The sequence below is a fragment of the Trichoderma camerunense genome (genome assembly GCF_050948025.1).
Source record: "Trichoderma camerunense strain CBS 138272 chromosome Unknown V8C40scaffold_2, whole genome shotgun sequence".
Taxonomy (NCBI): Eukaryota; Fungi; Ascomycota; class Sordariomycetes; order Hypocreales; family Hypocreaceae; genus Trichoderma; species Trichoderma camerunense.
This window is the reverse complement of record NW_028145368.1, coordinates 2,480,407-2,506,956: the sequence shown is the minus strand read 5'-3', so window position 1 is coordinate 2,506,956 and position 26,550 is coordinate 2,480,407. Positions and strand designations below refer to the sequence as shown.

Genomic DNA, 26,550 nt, shown 5'->3' with positions numbered 1-26,550 from the left:
GTTGGTTGCATGTACCAGGTACCGCTGGGCACGGAGCAGCGCTTCGGACGAGGTACTTCGTAAAAAAGGCGTCCGTGCTCCTCAATATCTTGGACGAAATGGCCCCAGGCAATGATCAGCTGTGGATCTAACAGTTGGAGTAATGGCAGAAAAAAATGGAAGGGAAATGGGAAAAAGTATTGAAAGTGAAATGGCCAGGCCCATCAAAGACCCTTGGACAGGCCCAGTTACCGTATGTACAAGCTACAGTACGGAGCAATATTTGCCCATCCATTATTTCCCGCCCAGCTGAGCGGGAAATATCCGACTACGAGTATACTCGTACTTTGCAAATGGTGCTAGGCATGAAATTAAGTGAGTGCTCCGTAATGACCTAGCGGGACCCAGATGGGGGAATGAGGAGAGAAAAATTTTTCTGCTTTTATGGAGTTTGCAACTTGATAGCCTGCGTCAAGATAGGTACTAGATAGGTAGAGATGGTCTGGCGGTCAATGCTGTGCTTCGTTAGATGTCTCATGGGGGCCCGCATGTATCTCCATGTAGTTCCTCGCACGCAGCAAGAAAGAGGCAAAACCCGCGCGGTGTTAGTAGCGTTTGCCGTCGGAAGACGATCGCTCAGCACGTCAAAGAGGCCATTTGATCAGTTACTCGATTGGTGCTCGCACGGGTTGGTTACAGGTTCTCGTAATCATGTACGTACTTGTACAGTACGTGTACTGGCGGGAGATGAAGTGCGTCCATCACGCGTGTTATGGCCACTAGCACCAATGCATCCCGGACGACGACGACAAGGCGGCATCTGTCTCCAGTACCGTACGAGTATGTATTGTACAGTGCACAGAGGTCTCTCCATGGCGAAAGGAGGGAAGGGAAGCAAGTCGACACGCACGCAGGGTCCCCGAGTCCCCGCCACGGAAAGGAACAAGACAAGCACCAATCTGGAAACGAAATCGCCATAAGCTGCATCGGGCCCTAGAACAATGCCGACATTCTAAAGTCCACAAATTCGGCGTCTGGTTAGTACGGCGAATGTGATAGGTGATACTGCATTACACCAGCTCAAGGAGCCGCCGACGGGCAGGTCTGATATGACACAAATCACTCCACAGATGAGCTCTGCCAAGGAAAGCATGGACTGTCGATAGTCAGAGGCCCGGGTGTTGGTTTGACTCGAGGCACCTTGGATAGGCCTTCGCTAGCGGCTGTTTGAATATGGCTGCCCAAGTAAGCATGCTAGTAGCTGGCTCGTCGATGACTTGACTGGACTGATGCCTTGTCGAGCTGCTGCTTGCATGAATGTCTTTGTCGTCTGGTCCTTGCCTCTCCTCCAAGACCAGCACCAGTGCTGTCGGCCCGGATTCACTTGATGGAGGGTACCGGCGCAATGGTACCCTTAGGAACTCGCCGACCAGTAGATCGCCTCTGGTGACCTCATCCTGGGAAACCGCTTGATCAATAGGGGCGTCTATTCGGGTCTGGCTGCAACGGCTTCGCCTCTGGAGGTTGCAATGGCGAAAATGGCACGGATATGCCCTGGCCCAGCCCATCGTTGGGATGCGGGATGTAGCTCTATCATGGTCCGTAGTGTCATCGACGCCCCCCGGAGCATTTCTCGCAAGGATGCAGGGAGCCCCGACGGATGATTCTGATGAATTTTGCCCAGCACACGACTAGCAAAAGGCCTGGCTGTCACTCACGAGCCACAGCCTCATCTGCGCAGGGACATACTTGGTATAACACATGCCGCTACATCATTATCGCGCACGATCTTTGTCGTGTGCGAGGTGGTTGCTTGTCGTTGTGGTGCCGGCATTTTATTGGAGCCAGTACACCCATTCCAGCCACCTGGTGTAGGGTCACCAAGTATGCCGATTGGTCTCTTCTTTTACTTCGTCTGCCGCGCCGACTTACCCTGGACGAATCAAAGTTGACGAGTAAGTAAGATGCAAAAAAAAGTTCATACGTTACCGCGAGAAGGAATCCTCCCCCGCTTCTCAACTACCTATCTAGCGATAGGCAGGATGGACAAGGTACAAGGGATATTGAATGTTTGTCGTTGAGAATTTGGAATAATCAATAGGCTGCCTCGCCATGGTTGCGTTGCATGAGCATCGTACAGACTGCACTGCACAAGCCATGACACATGAAAGCTGATGGATGGTGGCGATGGCGGCTTTGCAGCACCAGATTCGCCAGGCCATCTCAGCTACCCAGGCCAGTCCCCCAGGTAAAACCAGGTTACTGGGAACCGAGCCGCATCGGCTAGCACGGACAGCCCGGCAGACACATCCAACATGGTTTATCATAGGCGGTAAAGGCAGCTGGACAAGGGCCTGAAATCGCTCATCGTCATAATTTGTGTACAGCAGCAGCGCTGGCCGACAGTCGTGAGAGGCCAATTTGGGGCTCCAGGTTTGTTTCAGCGTGGGCTCGCCGAGTGGGAGGCGACAAAGAGGCTCAGCCATCCTTCTTACCTACGTGCCCTCTTTTCTTGTTTCTGTTCCTTCTTGCCGTATTGCCTGGGATGTTGACTTGGCTTCATCTTGGCTCTTCTCTAATAATAGAGCTGGATGACGGGGGATTTTCCGCTCCCCTGCCTTTCATATGCTGTGCGGGCCGTTTCACGAAGCTGCATGAACATGACAGCGCGATTCCACTACGGAGTACACGACGCTGAGAAGAGAAAGAAAAAAAAAAGAAAAAAGCCCCTGGCCTAGTACAAAGAAGTAGACGCGGCACGGCGGTTGGCTGCGGTGGTGAAGCTAGCAACAACCGCCACGAGTGACAGAAGCTGAAGGACCTGCATTGCTTGAATCAAGCAATGACACTCGAAGGCGAAAAAAAAGAGAAAAAGAAAAAAAATTGAACCCCTCACTGACCCCAACTCAAGCCAACGTGTGGTCCGTGTGCGACGGTTGGGTCGAACATTTCGGAGTTTCTGCCCGCCCTGCGTCAACGACTTGCGTCGTCCGCAGATCTTGTGCACACTTCTTAGACAACGGTTGAAGACGACAAGAGACAAAATACAGCACCAAAGAAGGGAAATTAATGCCCAATGAACCTAAAATGCCCGGCGTATCCGTCTCACGTGGAATTCCCCTTGCCTATCTGCCGCGCTAGAGACATAGAGGCCGTTTCCCACACACTAAACCAGACTGGCGGGAGTGGCTAAAGCCAATGGGTGAAGGCGCTACAACGGCTGAAGCTGCAAGTGGCGGCAGTAAAAACAAAAACAAGAAAAAGTTGAGTCGGGAGGCTACAGTTACGAAAGCCGTAACGGACATGCGTTTGGAAAGAAGCGACGGAGCGCAGCTTGTGGGAAAAGGCTTTACGGTGTCTAAAGCCGAGCGCAGCGGCCTAGTGCGCCGAGCGTAGATTATAGTGGCTGCATGGCCGCGCTACAGGAGCATTTTTCGTTTTGGGTACTCTAGAGGAACCCGGAGTCTGGTCCCGCGCCCCGCCCAGCTGGCAGACGTCGGACCGCGCGCGGAAGTACCATCCGCGTACTTGGTGCTCCCTCCTCGACACGACACGAAACCTGCAAACTCCATGTAACTAAAACTACACATATGCTCGTACACATACAGACCACACTGGCAGATTGGATGCTAACAAACGGCGCCGGCTGCCCCACGCCACCACCAGTTTGCTGGTCTTGGACTTGTTGCGGCACGGTCCACTCGTCGGGCCCTCAGCTGGGAGAGCTGACTGGCTTTTTCTGGAGCCATCGCGAGGATGAAACCAGGCGGTGGTGACGATGGTGAGGGTTCTAAAGCAACCGTCGAGGCTTCTCCGCCCTCTCCGCCGCTCTAGGGACTGCATCCGGCGCCCGGATATTACTCGTACGTGCCTTAGGGTTGGCTTGACGAAGTGGTGCACTCTAGAAGTTCTGGATACTAGACTAGCCGGTGCACTATTGCTTGCTTGCTTGCTGCTTGCTGCTGCTTTCCGTCGGTGTGCTACCAAGACGGTCTCCACGGTGTAAATGGAAGCACTAGAACCAAGGCAAGGCATTGACACCAGGCAGACGGGATTATTTGTTCTTTACCGGACATTTCAGCATTTGGGGGTTATCGTGCTAACCTCTTTGCACTTTGGCCTCGGCTCATTTCGGTGGACATTAGTCAGATATTACCGCTGCGTACGGGGCGGCTAGCGAGATGGGCCAAGAAAGGAACGACAACGAGAGACAAAAAGACAAAAAAAAAAGATGACGGGAATGATGAGCATAGCAAAGACAGGCAAGCGAGTGGCAGCCGTAAGTGGCATTTGGAGTAGTGGCTGTCTGATACGGTACAATCCAAGCCCCCGGGTAGTTTTGCGTGAAAGGACGCTCGTGGTCGGGGGAGTAGTCCGGACATGCGCAAAGCTCCGGTCTCCCCAATGTCCAATGTCGTTTACGCTTCTGCCAGTACAAGCAGAGTACATGCCGCTTGTACGACAGCGGGAGCCGCTGGGGGGTGGTTGACATGAGCAGGCTGCGTACATGCAAAGTATTCGTCGAATGGAGACGCCTCGCAAATACATGTACCGGCCACTAGTGCGTGCGGAGCAAATTTGGAGCTGCTGTATCACCATCTTTGTTCTGTTCAGGCAGTTGGAGCTCTTTTGGAGTGACAATGTACCCAAGTACATGCCGTCATGTCCAATGGTAGGTCCACGCGACTGGCCGAGTCCACCCTCATCCTCCACCATGTGCCGCCTCTTTTTTTTTCTTTCAATATTATTTCCTTTTTCCATCCCGTCTGTGCTGTCACTGCTTGGTGTTGTTATTTATTGCTGCTGCTGTTTGCTCCCGCCACTAATGTAGAGTGATAGTGCTGTATCAGCCTATCTTGGCATCTAATACACATTGACACCTTCACCCGTGCATACGATACGCATCCATTAGTCTGTACCTGATGTGTACCCTTTCCCTTCTGCCTTGCCCTGGCCATCTGCCCGCAGCCAGCCATCTCCAAAAAATTGACCACAGACCCTCGTCTCGCAGGTTGTTGTGATCGCTGCCACTCCCCATCCCCAGCCCCTGGTCGCCTCCGAGTTCCTGGGCAAGTGTTCCACTGGGCGCCAACCATGATGCCCCCCGGTAGACTGGGTTGACTGGGTTCGCTGGGCGCGCCGTATGTATTACCGCTTCCTGTCTACGGCCATGAGGAAAAAAACACCTAGACACCTACCTAGGTAAACAGACAAGACACCAGCGTCCAAGAGCCCGGCAGACAACCGCCAGGGATCCCTTGCTTGGCCTGTATCGCCGACATCATCCCACAGCCTCTGGTGTTCTCGCCGCAGTCCCAAGTTTGAACCCTGTAATGAAAGCGCAGGCAAACCCTGGCGGGCCCCACCGGCGCAGCATGTACCTAGTACGACAGCTAATTGCTAGCGTGTACCTGGGAGCTTCTGGAGCTCTGGTGGCGTCAGCGGGCCACATGCGCGCGCGCCCCCAGAATGCCAAAAATACGGACAACGGCATGTCGAGGTACCTCGCCAGGTACCTGAACGCCAGCCGACCACCCTCGTTGATTCTGATTAGCCTGGCTGCTGAGTCGGGGTACCTGCCAGGATGCTGTGCTGGGAGGCCATTTCTCGGGCTCTGGACTCCAGCGAGTGGTATCAGCCAGCACTTTTTCGTCTCACCTGGACGGACACTGGAGCTTTTTTTTTTTTTTTTTTTTTTTTTCTTGCTTGTGCTGTCTGTCTGTCCATACGGCATCCTCTTTTTGCTCGACGTGTGTTGTGTTACCACCACCCTCTCGACCGGCTTCTGGTTTTGACACTCCCCCCCCCCATCCCATCCGCCCATTTGCCCGTCATCGTCGTTCGTTCGCCTAGGCTCGACCTCATCGGGCAGGATTGGCTGGGCTGCAGGGTTCTGGGTACTTGGGAACTTTGTCTTGTCGCCTTGGCCCTCTTCCTTCTCTTCCATCCCGCCCCCACAAGCTGCCGGCAACCGGAGGCATAGCTTGGTGAAGCTCTGCTCTCTGCTGTGCTCTGCTTCTCTCTCTCTCTTCCTTCTCTCTCTCCTCCTCCATTCATCCTGCTGCCCAACGAGAGGCTCGTCCTGGTAGATCGCCCCCCTTTGCCGCGTTCGCGTTACTGGGTTGGGGCTAGGCCAAGCCGTCAATAGCCCGCCTTCTCACCTCGACTATCAACCGAACGTCGTCCTGTACCTGGATACTGTACCTACCCGTCCGTATACCTTATACCTACACCTACACCTACACCTCCAGTATACCTTCAAGTCTCTGCTCGACGGCGGCAACTCAGATGTCATCATAGTCGCCCTAATCGTGTGAGGCTCACCCACCCCATGTCCTCCCTGGTTCCCGGTCTCCCGCTGCCAAAGGTCCAATAACCAAGCACCGCTTCATCAAGCCCTCCGGGCCTCACACTTCACTCCCCCCGGTGTCTGGTGTTTCGCCCTCCAGCCCATGGCCAACACCCCTCTGTGGTCCTTGCTTTAACTCTTCGCCTCGTTCCTGATTATGTGTCCGTGTGTCCTAGCTTGTACTGTCTCTACGTCAAGCCAGCATGGATCCAGGACCCGACAGCAAACGACCGCGCCTCACGTCGTGGGCGGGTGCCGGGCCGCCGCCCACTACGTTGCCGCATCCTCATCATCATTCTCTTCCTCCGTCACCTCATCACTCTCTTCCTCATCCTTCTCACGCTCCTCATGCTGCTTCCAATCCCCAGCTACCGCCGCCGCCGCCGCCGCCTCCTCCCTCCCAAGGCCCGTCTCACCACCATCACCACTACCAGCCGTACCCGCCTCGTGCTCCCGAGCTGCCTCCTCCCGCGCCGCCAGCACCGGCGTCGGTTCATGGGCACGCTCAGCAACATCAAGAGATTGACCGTCGACACTCCGATCAAGAGATTCTCGCTCCCATGCAGGACCCGTACCGCCAACCGCCGCCGCCGCCGCCGCAGCATCACCCGGGACCTCAGCACCCGGGACCGCAACATCCAGGGCCTCAGCATCCCATGTCGCCTGCGCATACTCCCTATCACCCATATCCCAACCGAGATACCATCATAAAGCGAGAGCCCGGCGAGGATCTACGGAGGCCCAACTCGACAGGCCATGCGCCAGAGTCGCTTCCGCCGCCACCACAGATGGCACCTCCACACCCTCAGCAACAACATCCTCAGCAGCAACATCAACCACCGCCGCATCCTCAACAGCATCCTCAGCAGCCACCGCAACAGCACCCTCCGCCGCCCCCCTTCCAAGATAACCCTCCGCCACGACACATGAATTACGAGAATGGGCCGCCATCATTGCCCCCGACTCCCTCAGCATATCGCGCTCCCAGCTTCCCCCCCCCTCCTACACCGATGGCGCATCAGTCTTCCTACGAACAGACTCCCAGCTACCAACCCGCGGAACCTTTCTACAACGTTTACTCAACCCAGAAAAAGAAGAATACCAGAGCTTCACAGGTCTGATTTGGCCCCACTCCCTGTCATGTTACTCTATGTGTGTGGTTGTGCGGGACCCGGAAACTGACATTTCCCAGGCATGCGACCAGTGTCGACAACTCAAAGCCAAGTGCGATGAGACGAAACCGTGTAAAACGTGCAGAGACAAGGGCACGGAGTGCAGATATCGCGACCCCGTGCCAAAAGCGTAAGCAGCACCGGGATTTTTTACCATCTTCATTTTACCCGCTAGTCTTTAGTTCTTGAAAGTGAAATGCGATCGATGGCTGACATAACTTTGCCGTATAGAACCGATAAAGCGCAGGCCGATATTCTGGATGGTATCTCGAGCATGCAGTCTACGCTTGCCACGCTCGCAGAGCGCTTCGGGCACATGGACGATAGGTTGACCAAAATGGAAGCAGTCTTCTCAAAAACGCCAAACTTTCTCCAGCTTAAACGAGATCCCAGTCATGATCCAGAGCTCAAGCCCATGTCAATGCCCGCTCCGGGCTCGCCACGTCCGCCGGACGAGTACATGATGGACCGATCTCCCGTGGATGAAATTTCTCGAGACCACCCGGTACTGTCTACTGAATCGGTGCCCGCAGAGTCGGTGCCCACTGAGCCTGCGGCCACCACATTCATGGCCGAAGACGAGATAGAGGCGGAGCCTGGCCCTCCCGTTCCCCCGGGAGAACCTGCAATCCCCATCAACCATACTACTTTGGCCGGCCTTCTTCTAGACTGGGACCCGATCAGAGAGCTAACGCGGAAGCACCTGGAGCGCGAAGGCATCAAGTTTGTCAGCGAGTACCCCATCAGTCAAGAGCAGAATCGCGGTATCTTGAAGGTATATGGACGAGGTGAAGACGCGCATTTCCGCGTTTCCAGAGAGGCAACGGCTGATCACGGCAACGTTGATATGGGCGATGACAACATGTCGGACATCGTCTCCTCTTCTCCCGCTGCGGATTGGGGCCAGCTAGGCGGTCTAAGTCCCGGCGATCAGATTGAGTATCGAGGTGGCGTTCTTGGCTCCGATGGAAACCCGGATTTCAGCGAGCACAAGATCGCGCAGTATGTGGAGAGCTTCAAAAACAACATCTTGAATATGCACCCCATCATTCAGCCGAAAGTCGTCGATGAGTGGGTCCACCAGTTCTTGAACGATCTTCCCACAGTCAATCCAAAGCCGAAGCCCCAGCCCTTGAAGTCGGCTTTCGCCGTCTCTCAGCCACTGGAGGTCACAGGCTCCAAGAGAAAGCGAACTCCCGAGGCGGATGGGCCTTCAACGCCAGGGCCTGTTCGCGTTGGCAAGCCGAGCCGTTCGATTCACAGCGCGCTGGTTCTCATCATCATTGCCCTCGGCAAGATCTGCTTGCATCAGGAGGATGTGCCCGACGTGATATTCCCGGTCGACCCGATCCCCCATGGGAGCCCAGTCAGCCGCAACGGCGTGCCCCCATCGCCAACACAGGGATCGCCTCCGGGATTTTCATCACACTCACAATCCTCTGGCTTTCCATCTCCCCGAGACCAAGAACGAGGCTACCAGAGCAGGAGATCATCTATCCACGGCACTAGTGGGACTGTTCGCTCAGGGTACAGCCTGAAAAAGAACTATGAGGTGATTCCCGGCCTCGAGTACTTTGCGCTGGCAACGGACATTCTAGGAAACCACACGGGCGCCTACCACAATATGAAGAATGTCTACGCCAATATCTTTGCTGGATTGTATCACGGCCAGCTTGCGCGTCCGCTGGAGAGCTTCGCCTTTATTCACAAAGCGGGCCATAAGTTGCAAGTCATTATGAGACCGTAAGTTTCCATCTTTGTTGATATCACAGCAACTAGACCTTTATTATGGACTACTAACATATTTCTATAGGAGTTTGGATAAGCTACGGAGGATAAAGACCAAAATGGAGTTCATCCAGGAAACAAAGTACAACCAGCTTGCACTCGCCTTTTGGACATGTCTGCAGCTAGAAAGGTAAGGGAAGGAGACGCATTGTGCAGTTGTTTCCATACTAATTCGTCACAGTGACTTGATTGCCGAGCTTCCACTGCCGCCTTCTGGCCTTTTGCAGTACGAGAATGACATGCCTCAGCCCAACATGAGTCTTTTGCAAGGGTTCGACCAAAGAGTCGTAGACAGCTATCCAGCGCAGCTCTATCTCCGGACGCACTTGAACAGCATCCACCGCATGTTCTACTCCCCGGATGATTCTAGCAAACCCGAGGGGCTCAAGAACGTGGATCTGGTGGCAGGTGGTGTCTCCGGCATGCGATGGGTCCCGGCCAGCTTCCGCTTCCACGAGACCGACCCCCCTGCCAATGACATTCTGTCGGCGCGTCTGAGAGGCAAGTATTGGGGAGCGCAAATGATTACGTACCGACCATTCGTTCGGCAAATCCTCCAGTGGTCCTTTGAGGTGAAACGTCACCCCTCGAGTCCCCACATCCCCATCATGTCAGAATACCGCGATGGTATCATTGCGCCGTATATCCGCCCGGATACTAAGACACCGGGCCAACTGGATCCCTCCATCATCGAGCTGGCCCGAAAGGGCATTGTGGCTTTGATTGAAAGTACCAGGGCGTTTCAAGGGCTCGGGGATAAGCGACCCATTATCACTAACGTGTTTGGCACGGCACATGCGTAAGTTTACACCGATTTATGACAGAAGTGAAGTTGGGTCAAGCTGTTTACTAACATGAATGCTATAGTCAATGGGGCAATCTTCTCGTTCTTTCAGCGGCTTTCAAGGACCCTGTCTTGCACAAGTTTGTAGACGAAGGACTTTTACGCCACTTGTTTACCAAGACGATTGCGTTTCTCCGACAGTCGGCAACACATACGAGCTCTCTGAGGATTGACATGCACATCTTGGAGGGACTTCAGCGAGACCTGTTTCCAATGGACGGAAGGACAGACGGAAGGACAGCCTCGAGTTTCTCCTCCAGTAATCCAAGCCATCATACTCCCAAGATTCCGGTTGCAGCACCGCCCTATGCCAACAGCGATCCTAATATTGCACCGCCACCGATGGTGTCACAACCACCGCCGCATATCGGAACGCCTTCGGGGCAGTAAGAGACATGATCGGCCTTCTCTTATTCTCCATTCTTATATGGGCTGACGGAGTCCCTTTTTATTTTATTTCCTTGCTTATTCTTTTGCAACGTTCGGAGGCTTAGCTATGTTGCTTTTGTAACTGCGCTTCTTTGACCACTGGCGAAATCTGGGGATTGTCTTATTTTGTCTCTTTTTACAACTATTTACATGAACTTGAACGGGGAAGCATTTGGTGGACAATACAAAGACGTTTGAATGGGCGGTTAGCTCAGCGATATGCCGATATTTACGGTTGACGGCGCAGCGCAGAGCGCAACGATTGCATCATACTTGCGATATTTTTGACTCGTATTTCTCATTTTTGGATATCATTTACACGCAAGGCATAGACCTCATTGATGGTCTTCGGACCATCTTTCTCTTCGTCTCTTCGTTTATCTTTTTTACTAAACCCAAAAAAAGTCTGAAACAATCTAGAAGCTATCACTTCAAAATGTATCGCTGCTACTTCATACAATGTATCGAATATTGTGTTCCAGGACTGGCGCTGTCGGAAAGTTAATGCTCATTGTTTTTTTTTACCGTTTTCACGCTTTTTTTTGTTTCATTTCTCTTCCTCTTTTTGACGCAACTTATTACAAGCCCGGGATGGATTTGGAGGAGATACCACTACGTATGCAGGCTACTACGCGCATCCATGACTGTTAAGGAATGGCCGATGGTGACAAGGGGAAAGGGGGGAGAAGGGGGGGCAAAGGCAGGTGAATGGACAAGGGGACGAAGCGATCATTTGCATGCGCGTAACATTGGATACTTGTTTTGGGAAACTAGGGATAAAGGAAATCATGGATTTTTACTCTTGTTTTTTTTTTGTTTTTTGCTCTCTTGTCGAGAGGGAAAAAAGTGAAGGTGGCATCAAAGGGGGGACCATGAGGAAGGATTTCGTTCATGGTTGGCTGCTGCACCTTTGTATCAAAGGGAACTTGTTGTTACGCATACGATACGCTATTTACACCTAAACATATATAAAGTATATACATAATATCTACTCCCATACCAGGATTTAAGCTTCTTGCACAAGTATATCGTTGCTGTGTGAATTGCCGTCGTAGTAAGCCGTCTTTTCTTTTTTTGCTTACAGATAGGATCAGTATTATGTATTAGTTAATATCAGGACCTTGAACTTTCGGCACGAAGGATCCGAGGGCTTCCCAGGGCGATCAATATCATGTGCTGGGGGGGGATTCGATGGTAATAATAACTGATATTTCCTCGTCTGGGGCCGGGGTAACCGTGGAGGCGGGTCTGCCGGGGTGCAAACGATCAGCCTTCCCAGGTCTGCTCACCTCTTCTGGGGTGTATCCCGTCTTTTGTCTTATACATACATTCATGTACATGCAGACATATGGTTCCCCCTTTGTTTATTACTTTTCACAACTTTTTGTACATTGTTTGTTTGGTTTTCTATTCGGGCCATCTGCCTCAAAGCAGGTACTCGCATTGACCGTTAGATGCAGGGCAAGCTGGCAGTAAGCAGACATATTGGTTCCGCAATACAGCGGGTATTGCGGTGGGAGTAGCAACGGCCAGGGGGATTGTCTTTGGCCGCCTGCAACAAACAAGTTACGGAGAGTAAAATTTTGGTTAGCATGTACGGAGCAAGGAAAGATGCAACAAGAGGAGTGAAATTTCATGGTCCGTGTCTCGAGACGACAAAGGTCGGGCAGGGGAAGGGGAGGATCGCTTGCGTCGCTTGGTAGCGGCTTGATTTGTCCTGATAAGAGGCGAAAAAGCCTCGTTTTTTGCGTATATGCGTGGGTGTACGGAGTATACGTGTTAGTGTGTTTGCTGAGCCGAGAGCATGTGACTGGGGGATTGAACATCGATGATAAGAGTATTGAGTCCGCATTGCAAGTTAGTGGATCAGAGAGGGACGACGGAGCTTAGAGCTGACCCGACCGACTGGACATGGGCAGGGGGGAGGGGAGGCCCTTGGGGTAGAACAATTTGGAGGAGAGCAAGGGGGGGGAGGGAAGTGGGGAGAGGGTTTTGAGTCAAGGTTTTGGCCGCCATTTTGGATGGATTCGATGGATGGGATGGACGCGTAGAGTTACATGGATGTGGGATATCCCGCTGTTATTGCCTTTTCTTTCTATTCCCGCGGTGCTTGGCAGGATCTGGGTGCTAATAGTATGTAAGCAAGGGGGCAAGAGATGAAAAAGGATGAAAGGATGAAAGGGTGAATGGCATTTGTAACCCATGTGCCGAGTACGAGCCCCATGTGCCGAACGGGAATCGCAAGCAAGGTAACATTGGGAGTTGATGGCCAAGACGCAAGCATGCAGTATGGGCGTGTGTGTAGAAATGTCATTGGGTCTTGCTCTTTGCTCTTGAAGGTACAGTAACGAGAAGATGCGTGCCTTGTTGATTCGCGGGCAGGACAACGAAAACATCAAAAGTTGGGTTGCATGTGTTCGTGGAGAAGGAAGGGATTCCTGGTCTAGTCTTGACGTGCGTGGCTTGGGAGCCGGGAAGAATATCACAACCTGCATCATCTGCGATTACTATTATCTCCCCATCCACGTTGTGATTGTCTTCCTGGTTTCAAAGGCCTAGGCCTTTTGATGATTGTTGGGGCTTGGTTTCAGCCACCGTCTTGTGTGGTGGGTTGCAGAATGTTCATGTGAGGACTGCAGGCTGCATGTACGTTGCACCCGCGAAGTGCAAGGTAACCCTGGAAACAGGGAAAGGCGAAGAAAGGAAGGGGGGCCAGCGCAGAAAACAGTTTTTAATTTGTCTTGTTGTTGCATTACAAAGATGTTTAAGGAACTATTTTGATTTGGGATGGAGGGCTGAAAGGATGACGGGAGCCGAAGACAGGTTTTGGTGTTTCGGGGCTTGCCGCTTTGACAGATAGGACGGAGATTACTACCCAAGGGTACAGGATTCCTGGGATTGAAATCTGCACTAATGTAAAGACGGGCTTCTAGGGCTGGATTTGGAAATCTTCAGGCGCTCGGATACGTGATTGTATTGTAAGAGGCTTGAGGGAAAAGGGAGGGCGTGTCCGTGTAAGTGAAGTGAAGCGAGTGCTGGGCATTGTAACGCTTCATTCTTCGTTCAGTTTATTGGTCTTTGTCGAAGGCCTTGTGCCGTTTCTGACCGGGATTTGCTTTGTACACTCTACAAACTAGGAACTGTATGCTTGTTTCCGTTACACTCGTCGTCGCTTGTGAGTTGGCCTTGCAGTCGGTCCCATGGATTAGGTAGCTCGCCGCGGGAAAATCGGCTCGCTAAAGGAAACAAGATGAAGAACGAACTCGGGATTGACTAAACAGTCGAGGCTACGATGGGCTTCGCTACAACTTTACTAGTACTGATATTTCACTTGAGTGTCATTCAGCTCGGCAATAGGGCAGCGAGGGCTCTACAAACCCGACTAATGCCGCTCAACAGGGCATCAAAATCCACAAGGTTGTGTGTCCCGTTAGCGCACCCAGGGTCTGCTTTATCTGATGCTGCCTTCGCTAATGCCGAACGAGATAAAGACAAGAAGAAGAGAAATGTGACAGCGAGTTCCGTTGAGGCGAGTTCCTGATCAACGGCGTACCTATTCAAGGAGGTACACTGGGAAAGAAAGGGCCCTTTTGCCGCGCATCTTTTACTCGTAACGGTAGACATCACGAGGTCTACTAAGGGATTTTAGTACACTGACGGAATACGCTTTTGTCGTCATTTCAAGGATCAACTGAGTTATTTCTCTCAGTGTTCCGTTTCTCTGGGGGTTCCGTTCTGTCTCTTTTCTTACACGTAACAAACCCCAACCACGAATAGAGTTAGACGAGATGGGAAAATCGCAGTTTAGTGTAGCTATGGATACAATGATTCATCAGGGAGCCCTCCAAAGTCGTACGAGTATGACAGACGAGATTTGACTAGGCAAGGAACCGCCGTTCAGCTATGCTGTATTGTATTAGACGACAGCCGCAAGCGCGTTTCGCGGTTGAGCTCAGACCTCACGTATGCCGGCCTGGCACCAATGGGATGGCGGCTCTGCCGTGTAGCTGAGGCTGTAGTTTATTGTCTCGTCGGCGTTAAGCCCAGTTTCCATGTCTTTTGGTTGTCTTGCCAGCTTACATACACGCGGCACGTACGCGGTAAGGGGGAGTTTCTGGTTAGTCTAAGCGGGTTTGACGAGGCGATAAATTAAACCCCGCAAAGTCCTTCTTTGTCTTCGTAACCCTTGTATTAATTACTGCGGAGTTTACTAGTAGTAAGTGGCACATGCATGTCTTTGAGCCTCTTCGTTCTCTCCTCGCTTCCTAGCTTGAGACGATCCCTCCAGAAACAAAAACGGCCCGTCTGTGGGTGAACGTTACCAGTGACATGGTCACCGGCGTTAAGCACGAGTAGGGGGAAGAGAGTTTTTATGCCTCAAGACGTCAGCAAGGGATTGCCTTGCGTTTATTTCAGCCCTTGGCCAGTCCAGGTGGCGTGTGTCTCGAAGAGGCCTAATGTACGAAAAGCTAAGACAAGAGGGCTGGGCAATCCCTCCCCGGAGATGCGAGGCAGCTGGGCAAGGTATGCGAGGATCAGCTTCATTGGGGCTTAGTTTCCGGGCATTTGGATTCATGGATATTTCCCGGGCCTGAGCTGGCCTGTGCCGGCTATGTACTCTTGCTCTGCCGTGGACCGGGATGGCTGGTCTCGAACGGCTCTTTGATGCCATCGCCACTGGCGATTACTGGTTGATGAACGGTATAAGCACTAGGAGTCATGCATCAACGCCGCATTGCATAGGGCAATGCTACGTAAAACTAGGCATCTATATTTACATTTTCCTTGTTTTCATTCATGTTGTTCGGTTAGGAGTACGCGTACCCGGGGACTCACGCTCGTTGCCAAAGAGAGACGAAACAAGCTGTAACTTTGCCCACGGACAACCCACCGGCAACCCACCGGCCGCCCACCAGCGGTTGTGTTGTTCTATGTAACATCATATGTAATCAGATGCAGTGACAAGTCATCTCTTGAAGCCGAGAGAGAATTAATGTGACAGCTACTTCGTGCATACAAGCCGTAGCTTCTGAGAGATGTTGTTGAAAAAATGGAGATTTTCTCGGGGCTTGTGGATATCGGACGGGACGGGCCTTATGGGGTATGTGGAGAGAGCAATTTACCTGTATACTGGACGTTGGATGCCACGGAGTCGAGGAGCCGAATTGCGATTAAGTAATCGCCTTTTTACTTGGACGAATAACTCCCCGGAGGACGTGATTGGACGTTTTGAAGCCATCGTGGGATATCGAGTCCGCGCTTGTACAGACTACGGAATATGGACCGACTTGGTTTCACTTTGCCGTCCGGTCTTGCAAGTGCCGTGTCTAGCTAGGCCCGTATGCAAGGGGATCCTAAGTCATTACTGGCAGCAGGGATTTGTTATCCGTACTTTTGCGAGCAGAATTGAAAAATACGTCGAAAAATGGATGTGAGGCCGTTGCGGTGTTCTGAATGCTGACTTTCAGTGACATGCCAGGAGGCGTCAATGATACACATCGCGAAGCATACTTCGGCCGTACCGAATACATCTGTCTATTATTATCTACATACATGTAAAAGAATCGATTAATTTAGCCGCGCATCTCCCGCTCCCGCTCCCTCAACCCGGATAAAGTCCCTGGCACGCATGGATACATTAGCCTAAGCCGGTCCTCATACTACAAGCAGATGCACAAGTAAGGGATACAAAACCCCCTGTGACATATCGTGATAAGCGTTGCTGGTTTCAGACGGGAATCTGCTTGTGTGACATGCATGTGTTGGCGGCGTAGATTACTTGTATAGGGCGAAGGAGCCGTTGTGGCTGGCTGACTTGGTTAGTTTAAGGAGATGATTCGGAGATGATTACTTCGACTCGGTCATTGTTCCTTTTCAGTTGTCTAGGATATGCAGTGGCTACTCCGGGAGTCTCTCCTAGTTAGTATATTCGACGCCGAGAGTCTGCATCAAGAGTCTGCATCCTGTGAAGATGACTTGATACTCGACCATGTTTCTCACGCGAGTCATGTTATTCATCAACTTTAAATATATTGAATTGCTAATTTTAGATTACTGCAACCGGTTGGTCTCGTTTCTATATATAGAATGCAACTACACATCACCACTGGAACAAGATATTGCTATTCAATGTTAGTCTCTTAAGATTTGGAGAACAATCATAAAATATCTAATCATGTACTAGAAACTAAATAACAAAGGTGTTGTTGTTGATAAGACTTTAAGCACTATAGAGTTCGACTCTAGAGTTCGTGGGAATTAGGATCGTATTAGCAGCCTATGCTAACCATCATCAACTCGTAGTACATGCATCTGTTAGATGATTAATAGGGGACCAACAAAGAAAAAATACATTTTAGTTCCCAACGACTTAATCTTCATTCAGCTCACAGCATGATTCACAGACTACAAAGATCATAACACAGTACCTAACAGGCCATACATCTCTCAATGCCACATCTCCGTCAAAATTCTCCCACTTATCTTCTCAAACCAAGCCAGATAAGCCCCCTTATGCCCATTCGCGGTGGAACTTGCCATCAAACTCCTCCCTCAACCGAATGAATGCATAAAGCACTCGGTGTAAGCCTTTGCCCCTTTTCTGTCTCCCAACAGGGTCATCTTCGCCATCATCCCAGCCATCTAGGCTACTTGAGGATGAAGCTGCTTCTTCATCACTGCCATCTTCAGATCCGCTAACTGTGGTTTCGGCCTCGTTCTCGAAGCTTTCAAACTCTTCTTCCGCGTCCAGGTCTTTGGCGTCCATGAGAATAGTTAGACTGCTAATGATGGTAGACAGAGTACGAGAGAACTCTTTAAGGTGAAACCACACATCTCCGCGTCGAATTCCATTGTCTCTCGCAAGGACATGCATGCTGCCGTGCTTGTAGTAATCGTATAGATGAGCATTAAATCTCACGTTGGTATCATGTGGCCAGATCGGTATCGTTGGAATGGCCGATTCTTCCAAAAAGACATCTCCACGTGCCGTCTGGCACAGCTCGTGAATTGTCTTGAAGTCGTCCGTTTCCCCAGACAAGGCAACGAAAGGGGAACGCACCATGCCAGCAGCGCTCGAGTCAGTAGTGGCCCAATGGATGGGATTTTCCTGACCAACGACCGTTTGGGTAAACGGCAACGACCGATCCCTCTTATTCGTCAAGTTATGGCTGACATACGACCGGACGTATCTCTTGAAGATGGACATAGTCTCCTTGTTATGTCGAATGAGTAGGCGTTCCGCTTCCTGTGGAAGAGGTGGAAGAAAGATGACAGACGACGAGGTTTTGGCTATCTCAACCATCTTCTCGTTGCTCTTGACTGGTATTCGAACAAACAAGTGGGATAGTACCAGCATCATTTCTAGTAATACTCGTTCTGGATTCGTAAAAATATCCGAGCAGAGTTGATGGAAGTACCCGCCCCTCAGGAGGGAGTGAAAAGCAAACACCGCATTCTCCATAAAGTACAAGTGGCCTATAATGCTGGCAAAATTAATAGGAACACCAGTAGCAGAAAGCAAGTTCTGCCTTCTGAGGTATTCGATGGAAAACCGAACGTGATGCTTAATGGACATCTCTGATTCTGGCCCGCCCAGGTAGAGGCGCGTTTGCGACAGCAACGACTGCACCATGGTAACTGCAAATTGGCAGTTATCAGACCCATGAAGTAGTGAGAACAGCCTGAGGACAAGGGTTGTAGATATCGGAAACTGTCCATTGAGGCCCGACAGCCGCGCCGACATGATTTCATACACGCGTTCTCGTGGGATCTGGTTGAACACAATGTTCCCAAGAAGATCAAAGCCTCGTCGTCCTGCACGTCCTGAAGCTTGCCTGAAGTTCTGGGCAGTAAGAAACACAGAATCTTCGTGGAAAATGACCGTTTTGCAGGGCATATTGATACCGAGGGCCAGTGTACCAGTGGCAACAACCACCCTCAAGTACCCTTTACGGAACATGACTTCAACCCTATTCACGGAGTCGTTAGTATGTTGACCATATTTGCTCTCAATAAGCATTACTCACACTTGACGATATTCTCGGTTCAGACTGGAGTGGTGCACCCCAACGCCCCGTTGAAGAGCTGCGAGCAACAAAACATCGACCACTCCTCGTAGAGGTCGAATCATTTCATTTGCCTCTAATGCCTGCATCTTCGTCGTATCTGCAAAACTGAATCGGTCCAGCGGAGCATTTGGTTTGAAACTCGCCCAACGACTTGTCTCGACATTTGCCTCCTCACGTAACTGCTCTTGCTTTGACATCCTGGAATCGTCTCCGCCATCGCCTCTGTTCCGTTGAACGACTCTTCGACTCTGTTGGTTATCCTCAGACCTCTTCCAAGCCTCATAGTCTTTCACTTTCTGAGCCCATTCGGCTGAGTTATCTTTCCACTCTGTCTCAGACTCAACAAGCATCGCGCATATCAGCTTCGCGATCTTCTCACAACCGTGAGTGTCATAGTGAAATACTAGAGCAGGCAGGGCATCTTGCTTATGTAGATCGACGACAAGATGAAATATACTTTCCAAGTCAGGAATGAACTCAGAGAGGGGGATTTCTTGGGTCGAAGGTAACTCCAAAAGTTTCCTGATTTTCCGGAACGTAGAGCCTTGGCTCTCTATGATGCGTCTGAGTGACTGTTTGAGCTCTGCCTCCCACCGAAGAACATCCGACTTTGATATTGTCTCCGGGAGAATGGTAGCGGGGTCTGGGACGCCAAACTTGACAAGCTCTTCCTCTGAGAGAATCTTCTTCATGCTTTCCCACAGGCGTAGACAATCTCTCGCCTCCAGGGAGAGATCCTCAAGCGCTGTGCGAGCCCTAGAAAGTGTTAATTATGAACCGATAGCATTAGGTGCCATACGTACCTATCAGTTAAAGCCACAATTGGGTGGATAAATTGGAAATCAGGACAAGGCTTGTCACCTTCGTCTAATCCAGGAACGGGAAGTGTCTTGCTGCGTCGAAGCCCATGAAACGGTTCGTATTCTTGAGGCATATAGATAAATTTTCGAAGATCCGAATAGCGGGCCGTGTGCACTACCGTATCCAGTTTCAGTTCTTTACTTTTCTGAACTTGTGAGAGCCACTCCTGAAAAGGTTCGGGGTTCCCAATGGTTGCTGAGAGAGCGATGATGGGACAAGGAGCGGATAGAAGCAGCTGTTCCCAAACCACACCATCTGAATCCTGGCCAATACAGTGGACCTCGTCGAATATGATCCTCTTAATGCGTTGTGACCATGCATTTGGGCCTTTGGCGTTTGTCGGAGCAAGCAAGAGGATCTGTAGCATATGGGGTACGGTGACAAGTATTTGGCATCCAGTTGGACTTTGGACTCGGTAGTCTCGAGTGTATATTGCCCAAACAGACTTACCTGGCTTATTATATGTTTTGGTGAAGCGAGCGCCAATTTCGGCGGCGATCTGGTTTACCAGAGCTTTGGTTGGAGCAACATATACCAAGACCCCGTCATCGCTTTCCTCAAGTACTTTCTTCATAGCATAGAACGAGATGAATGTTTTACCCGCAGAGGTTGGAGCAATGACAAGGAGACTGTTATTGGCATCAATTGAGTCGAGAACTTTAATCTGCCAAGCATCTGGGTTGAATGGCACCCGATTATCCTGCTGAGAATCGAATCGTCGATCCATGTAAGGCGCTGCAAATTCGAGCTGCATTTGCCGAAAGTTTGACATGAAACTTTTCATGTTCTTGAAAGAACTATAGTCAAATTTGAATGACATCTTTTGTGTCTGGTCACCGACATTAAACACAAGGTTTGGAATCTTGAGGCAAGATGTCAGTTTCTCAACTGTCTTGGCTACCGCCTTGGATACTCCTGAAGCCATTTCCACATAAGTGCGATGAGGTAAACGCCTGCGAACATTGGTGTCAGTGCGCTATTATCAGATTTTGGGAATGCTGTCACTCTTTCTTACCGGCACTAGGGGATACTTTGACAGCTGCCTGTGCTTTTGCCCATAACCGCCCAAGAAGATGACATAGGTAAAGGTGGATCTCGGATCCCAGCGCAATATTGTCATCCTTGGATCGTTCGTTCAAGAACTTGATGGTTTTGAGATATCGAGATACAACAGAATGATCCTTCTCAATGTCTTGGCATGTAGCGGCCCAGAGGGTGATTACGTTGTCTCGCTTGGTTAAGGCTTTCTGCTCCTGAACCTCCTGGGCCGCTCGGAGTGCGTTCTCTCTGCCACCTGGCTTGTTCCCTTGGCGACCCGGTTTCTTGGACTTAGATTGAGATTGAAGATTGCCATTCCCTTTCTCTTTCTGTGACCCCTTATTCTTGAAGTTATGCACAGCAGTAGTCTTCTTCACGACGACAATCTCAGGGTTAATGAGTTTGCCTCTTGCGTTTGTGAGACTCGCCGAATAGGCTACAACGCTAGCAAGGCGCCTTTGCATATTTCTTCTCGCAAAAAAGCCGAGCTTTTGGATCTTTCTTTGTGGTATTAGCAGCTTGGTGTTGTGCCAATGGTGAAGATCCTCAAAGACGGAGTGAGAAGATGTGTCTTGTACATCCTGACTCTCCTTCAGCTTGATATCCTTGAGAAATGTGTCCAGCACAGGATGGCTAAAAGGCAAAGCCGAGACTTGCAAGCTATTTGAATCTCCTTGAAGGTTTTCCTCCGAAGTGACAGTAAGTTGCGGGAGATGCTCTGCAAAATCCGCATCAGTTCCTGCGCGAAAAGCTGACCAGAGGTGTTGCCATGACTGGATGATTTGGCTGGGAAGCCACTGGCTAGAGCGGATAGACCCGAGCATGAAATGGAACAAAGATCCATCAATGGCATCATACAGATCCCAGTCGTTTTCAGAAATATCCATGCTCGTTATCCAATCATCTTTTTCCAACAACATCAATGACAGTTCAATGATGTGACGCAAGAATTCTTGGTCCTCTGGGTGTGGATGGCAACGCTGGGGCCCAACCCAATGCTGACGTTCAAGTAGGGTGCAGTGTTTGAGGACTGCGAGATGAAGAAGAAACGCTTGTACTCCTTCCTGCAGACTATCATGATCCGTCAAATTGTCCTTTGACGCTCCGACTAGAGACAAACAGGCAGCGATACCTAGGCGCTCTCGAATAGTGAGGTCGTGGGGTTCAACCAGAAGAGGCCGGAGACATTCATGATTTTGACTATATAGTGAGGTAAATGGCGAGTCGAATTCCGGTGAGATGGGCAGTCGTGGCAGTCGGACGGGCGACTTGCTTAGCAACGGTGCATATGCCTAGAGAGTATGCGGTGTCAGCTTCAGATCTTCACACAAACAAACAAAGCTGCACATGTTGTTACCTTTGAACTCTTCCACTTAAGGGAGTTAATAATGGCTGCATTTTTGCCCATAGAGATCAGACGACGGATGAAATATCGCAATATGGTGGTATCTTTGACATCTTCTGATTCAACCCCGTCGTGACATAAAACAAAATGAATCGGTAGGCCCTTCAGGTAATCGTGGAATTCTTTACTAGAAAAAGAGTTGAATTCTAAAACGGATGATCGGGCGCCAGTCGTCTTTGCGCATTCCATAGTATGTCTCTGGAGATGCTTGATGATGACTGTTCTTGCGTACTGATATTTGTACTCGAAGCCAGAGAGATGAGGAACGCAAACGTCCCTTAAATCCCGGAAGAAGACGATGTCAAAGTCACAGCCTCTGTTTTGAAGATTGCTAAGGAATCTTTCAACGAAATACACAGCGTGCAACAACTGGAATCCATCTGCCGACTGTTAGGTGGCTGCTGCGGTGGACACGGGGGCTATCTCTTCATCATACCTTGAAAATCGGCAGGCGATTCCTCAAGACAGTGTCGAATCAGGGACTCGCCATGAATGATGAATGGCTCTTTGCCGGCAATGTCGCCGATCAGATCAACTGTGGGGGCCCATAGTTTGGCATACCACAAACGAAGCATCTGTTCTGGCGTTTGGGGCGCCATGGCAACGACTCGTGTTTCTACTGGGAGGCCTTGGAAGATATTTAGAGGTGCTTCAAATGGATGCTGGTGATGTGATGTTCAGTGTGTGTAGATTCTACCGGGAGACAGTCTGGGGATGGAACGTTTGTCAAGTGTGGAGGGCGGATTACTCGACTAAAAGTGAAGAAGAAATCAATGTTTATCGAGAATGTTTTGGAAAAGAGTCGAGTAAATAAATATGTGGAAGTGAATTGGGCGTGTTGCGTGGTCGAGTCACCTGGTGGGAGGCCTACAGGCAGCCTACAGGCAGCCTATAGGCGGTTGCCAGCTGTCTGCCGGTTGACAACATTGGATTGAACTGAGTGGATGCAATATACCTCCAGCCTCGCAGCCTGATATGAAGTGCAAAAACAATGGAATTGCTCTTCAGCACCCCTAGTTGGCTATCCAGCACCCCAAACGACCATGTGAAGTTGGAGCGTCGAAACTGGACGTGAAGGAAGGCCGTATGCTGGATAGGCATTCTCTAAGACGATGACATGGGACTGGTTGCATTGATCTCTTATTTTCATTCTATGTGGGAGGCCTATAGACAAAGTTGGGTATGAATCGAATGCAAGGGAATTGTGCCACAAGCCCACTGGTAGCTGATTTGTGCCAGTCATGCTTCATCCAAGATGGCAGCACATCACCTTCTTTGAGATAGATATATCTGAAGTATGCATCTTATCAACATCAGATACTCGACCGACATCCATCTTGTGTCTACCGACCGAGTAACAACACGACCAAGTACTCGTGGCCACGCAAATATATATCGACTGGCCAATACTGTTGAAATTCTCCATCCACAAGTTATAAATAGCATCCAACTATCCAAGGTAGGCCTCTTAATGTTCTCAAATACTTGAAGCTTCCTGTAAGTCGGCAATAGTAAAGTCTGGTGGACCCGTGTAGGCATCTAGAGTGGCCGCGCCATCGGCAAACGCCTGCCACTGGCTTCCAGGGATTGAATGGTTGCCCAAGAGATATTTATCAGACGCATAATTCCAGTTCACCGAGAAATCAATCCCCCCAAAGCCCTGATCATGCATAATCACTTCATAACCGATGTCGGGCTGGTCGCACACGGGTCGCTGGGGCGTATCTGGTATACCTTCACTGATGCCCGGGAAAGTAACGACGCAGCCGCCGGATCTATCAGGGAGAGACACACCAAATTCAACCCTCAAATGACAAGATTAATCTTAATAAATACTGCAGTGATATGATCGTCACCTCTGTAGATAGGAGGCGGCGTACCAGCAGGTAAAGGTCTGGCATTGTACAAGAAAGCCATTTATGTCAAAGTGATCCGGAAACTGGCGAGTTTGCAAGGGGCCGGCAATAGAGAGGCCCGCAAAAAGGGCTGAAATAACTGCCACGGTCTTCATCACAAAGGAGTGTCCTTGTAAGTCTTTGAGTGTGTCCTTGAGAGGTAGGGATGGCGAGTGCCAGCTGCTGTAGCCTGAAGGGGGAGATAGACTCGGCTTTTATACGCCGTAGTCTCTGCAGCCATGCCGAGCAAAAGTGGAAGGTTGTGATAAACTTAAACATACGTCTGATATAAAGACAAATCAATGGCAAAGAGCCTACATCTAAATGACGAACATATGTCAAAGTGATCTGCAGATGGTGGGTTGGTAAAGTGCCCACGATTTAAAGGTCCGCGAAAAGGGCTGAGATGGCTGACACGACTTCGTATCCTCAATTATCATTGCAGATGTACTCAACTGAAGAGGAAGGTTGCTGTGACCTTGGACATCTGCCAGAATAAAAAGACAAATTAATACATGTAAGTATATATTGCATGTAACCCTCTCGTGTGAACGGTGAGCATCTACGGGCATATTAGCCGGGATCTAAACTGAAGCACTCCTTGTGATGTATACAATTGAGAGCTTGATCCTGCAGCAAGTCGTAACCGCTCCTCCATAACCAAGCACACAACTCATCAACAAAGATATACTGAATCTTTTTACATTGTATTACTTATCTCGAGTCAGATAGACAAAAAATACACAATCGAATTCCCAAGTCTTTATACGAACGGGACATTCGTAGCCTTGAATGATGCCGCCAAAACGCCAAACTATACCAAATGCTCCCCACCTCCTTTTCCTCCCCTCATTGTAATACGCCCCAAGGGAGCTCTGCACTCTAATGTTGTGCTTGCATCCCTTTCCTTCCCTTTCCTTTATATCGCCCCCATCATCAAGCTCTCCAGCATTCCTCCGCTCTGGCAAGCTATCTGCGCCCTCTCAACCTCGAGCTTGACTCTCCTGTGCAAAGTCTTGAATCCCTGATGTAGCTCTGCTGAAGCACCAACGTATTCGGCATACAGATCCAACAAGTGGATTCCAACTTCCACGCAGATGCTCACGTAGCGGGGGTCGCAAATGTGTCCGCATACCCACTTCAGAACGGGCTGCACGCTCTGCTCGTCGCGGTTCTCCAGCGCATCTCGTATAGCGCTGCGATGGCGAAGCGCAAGCAGCAAGGTAAGGACGTTGAGGGGTGCGTACTCGGGTGATGAGCGGTCAATGACTTGGTCGAGGGCTTTGGCATAGCGAGCGTGTCGGAGGTCTGACTGCCATGGTCTCTCCTTCTTCTTGTGCACGCGGCCTTCATTGGCGATGACAACGTCGGCGCCTTCGCCAAGGAGATCGAGGCGCTTGGTGGCTTCGATGCGGCGCTTGCGCTTCTGCTTCTTCGCGTCAAGGGAATCGATAGTGCCAGCAACGAGGGCATCCATTTCCTTTTCACGCTCGCGCTCGCGCGTGGCCTCGGCGGCGGTAAGTCGTGTGCGGATGCTAAGAACACCGGATTGCATGCCGACGGCGAGGTGGCGGTCGCCAGCATCAGAAGTATCGCTTGAGGGGATGACGCAAACGGAGAGAATAGGGGCTTGGTATTTGAAGCTGTTGACAACGTTCCACCCGGTCGTCTCAAACATCTTGACGTGGCCTTCCAAGCTACCAGTGACAAGGCGGCGGCCACCAGAGGCCAGGCTCATCGACGTGACTGTCTTTTGGTGGTTGGTGATGAGATGTAGCGGTTTCGCGGCAACGAGATCGAGTACGCTGACAGCGCTACCAGCAGCAGCTAGGACAGTCGTTCCGGTTGGTAAAGGAAGAACGCTTTCAACGGGGGCAGCGTGCTTGAATGTCATGACCGCAGCATTGTTCCCTGTTCGCGGATCCCAGAGCTTGACTGTCGAATCGTAACTTCCAGACACCACCATATTGGCCATGGTCCCCGGCATGAAGCTTCCGGTTCGCACATAATCCGAGTGTCCCACAAACGTACTCGTAGGCTCGCTGCTAGGCAAATCCCACAGCCTAACGGTCTTGTCGTCGCTCGTGCTCAGCACCGTAGTAAGCTCCACAGGCGAGAATCTCGTAGTCCACACGGGCTGCTTGTGTTCCAGCCACGTCCTCAAGATAGCCCTAGAGTTCACGTCAAACACCTGTATCCTACCCGTATCGTCTCCGGCCACCAGCACACGGCCATCCCGGCGAATCTCTCCGCTCCGCGCCACATCTCCAAAGCGTGTGATTGTCTTGAGCAGCTTGCGGGTGCGACTCGAGTAGATCTGGACGCGCGTGCCTGTCGTCACAGCAAAGGTCTCGTTGCTGTTCGAGACGTGAGTGATAGGGAAATTGGTCGGCGACGGTATCAAAAGTTGGTTCTTGAACGCCTTCCAATATCTCTGCTCAGCTGTCAAAGGCGCGGGACCAGATGCCAGCTTCACCCTTGGCAAGGGCGTCGCTTGTGTCGCCATTGTATTGTTTCACTCCGACCGGCTGATTTTTTTCGGCGACAGCTCTTCGAGATCGATGTGTTTGGACTGAACGAGTGGTGTCTTGGTTGTTGATCTTTGTTTGCCTTTCCAAGATGTGAGAAAGGATCCTCTCTTCAAACGCCCATGCATTGGATATTTTTTTTTGCTTATCTTATCTTAGGTGGAAGCGTACCTTTCGCGGGGCGGTACCACTA

The 26,550-nt window shown here is 50.8% G+C and overlaps 4 protein-coding genes across 4 annotated transcripts; 1 reads left to right on the top strand and 3 right to left on the bottom strand.

Moving 5' to 3' along the window:
* Positions 1 to 6,765: 6,765 nt before the first annotated feature.
* On the top strand, positions 6,766 to 11,105 carry V8C40DRAFT_233905 (Zn(II)2Cys6 transcription factor domain-containing protein). Its single transcript, XM_083213478.1, has 6 exons — positions 6,766 to 7,443; positions 7,521 to 7,630; positions 7,732 to 9,243; positions 9,314 to 9,418; positions 9,470 to 10,087; positions 10,156 to 11,105. Exons 1-6 carry the CDS (start codon positions 6,889 to 6,891, stop codon positions 10,520 to 10,522), a joined length of 3,267 nt encoding a protein of 1,088 aa, XP_083078241.1. The 5' UTR covers positions 6,766 to 6,888; the 3' UTR covers positions 10,523 to 11,105.
* A 5,967-nt stretch (positions 11,106 to 17,072) lies between these two features.
* V8C40DRAFT_282672 (uncharacterized protein) lies at positions 17,073 to 22,509 on the bottom strand (the record flags this gene model as incomplete). Its single annotated transcript, XM_083221826.1, has 6 exons — positions 17,073 to 18,531; positions 18,589 to 19,386; positions 19,434 to 20,406; positions 20,507 to 21,821; positions 21,887 to 22,314; positions 22,371 to 22,509. 6 exons carry the CDS (start codon positions 22,507 to 22,509, stop codon positions 17,073 to 17,075), a joined length of 5,112 nt encoding a protein of 1,703 aa, XP_083078240.1.
* Positions 22,510 to 23,411: 902 nt separating this feature from the next.
* Positions 23,412 to 23,945, bottom strand: V8C40DRAFT_261874 (uncharacterized protein; the record flags this gene model as incomplete). Its single annotated transcript, XM_083219308.1, has 2 exons — positions 23,412 to 23,739; positions 23,815 to 23,945. The coding sequence occupies 2 exons, from the start codon at positions 23,943 to 23,945 to the stop codon at positions 23,412 to 23,414; spliced, it is 459 nt and encodes a 152-aa protein (XP_083078239.1).
* A 429-nt stretch (positions 23,946 to 24,374) lies between these two features.
* V8C40DRAFT_233899 (WD40-repeat-containing domain protein) lies at positions 24,375 to 26,450 on the bottom strand. Its single transcript, XM_083213477.1, has one exon. The coding sequence runs from the start codon at positions 26,333 to 26,335 to the stop codon at positions 24,749 to 24,751; it is 1,587 nt and encodes a 528-aa protein (XP_083078238.1). The 5' UTR covers positions 26,336 to 26,450; the 3' UTR covers positions 24,375 to 24,748.
* Positions 26,451 to 26,550: the final 100 nt, after the last annotated feature.

Excerpts from the sequence above, each read along its gene's own strand:
- V8C40DRAFT_233905 (XM_083213478.1), top strand. The coding sequence starts at position 6,889 with ATGCAGGACCCGTACCGCCAACCGCCGCCGCCGCCGCCGCAGCATCAC. Across the intron at positions 9,244-9,313 it reads TTGCAAGTCATTATGAGACC|GAGTTTGGATAAGCTACGGA; the intron begins GTAAGTTTCCAT and ends ATATTTCTATAG. Across the intron at positions 9,419-9,469 it reads ACATGTCTGCAGCTAGAAAG|TGACTTGATTGCCGAGCTTC; the intron begins GTAAGGGAAGGA and ends AATTCGTCACAG.
- V8C40DRAFT_233899 (XM_083213477.1), bottom strand. The coding sequence starts at position 26,335 with ATGGCGACACAAGCGACGCCCTTGCCAAGGGTGAAGCTGGCATCTGGT.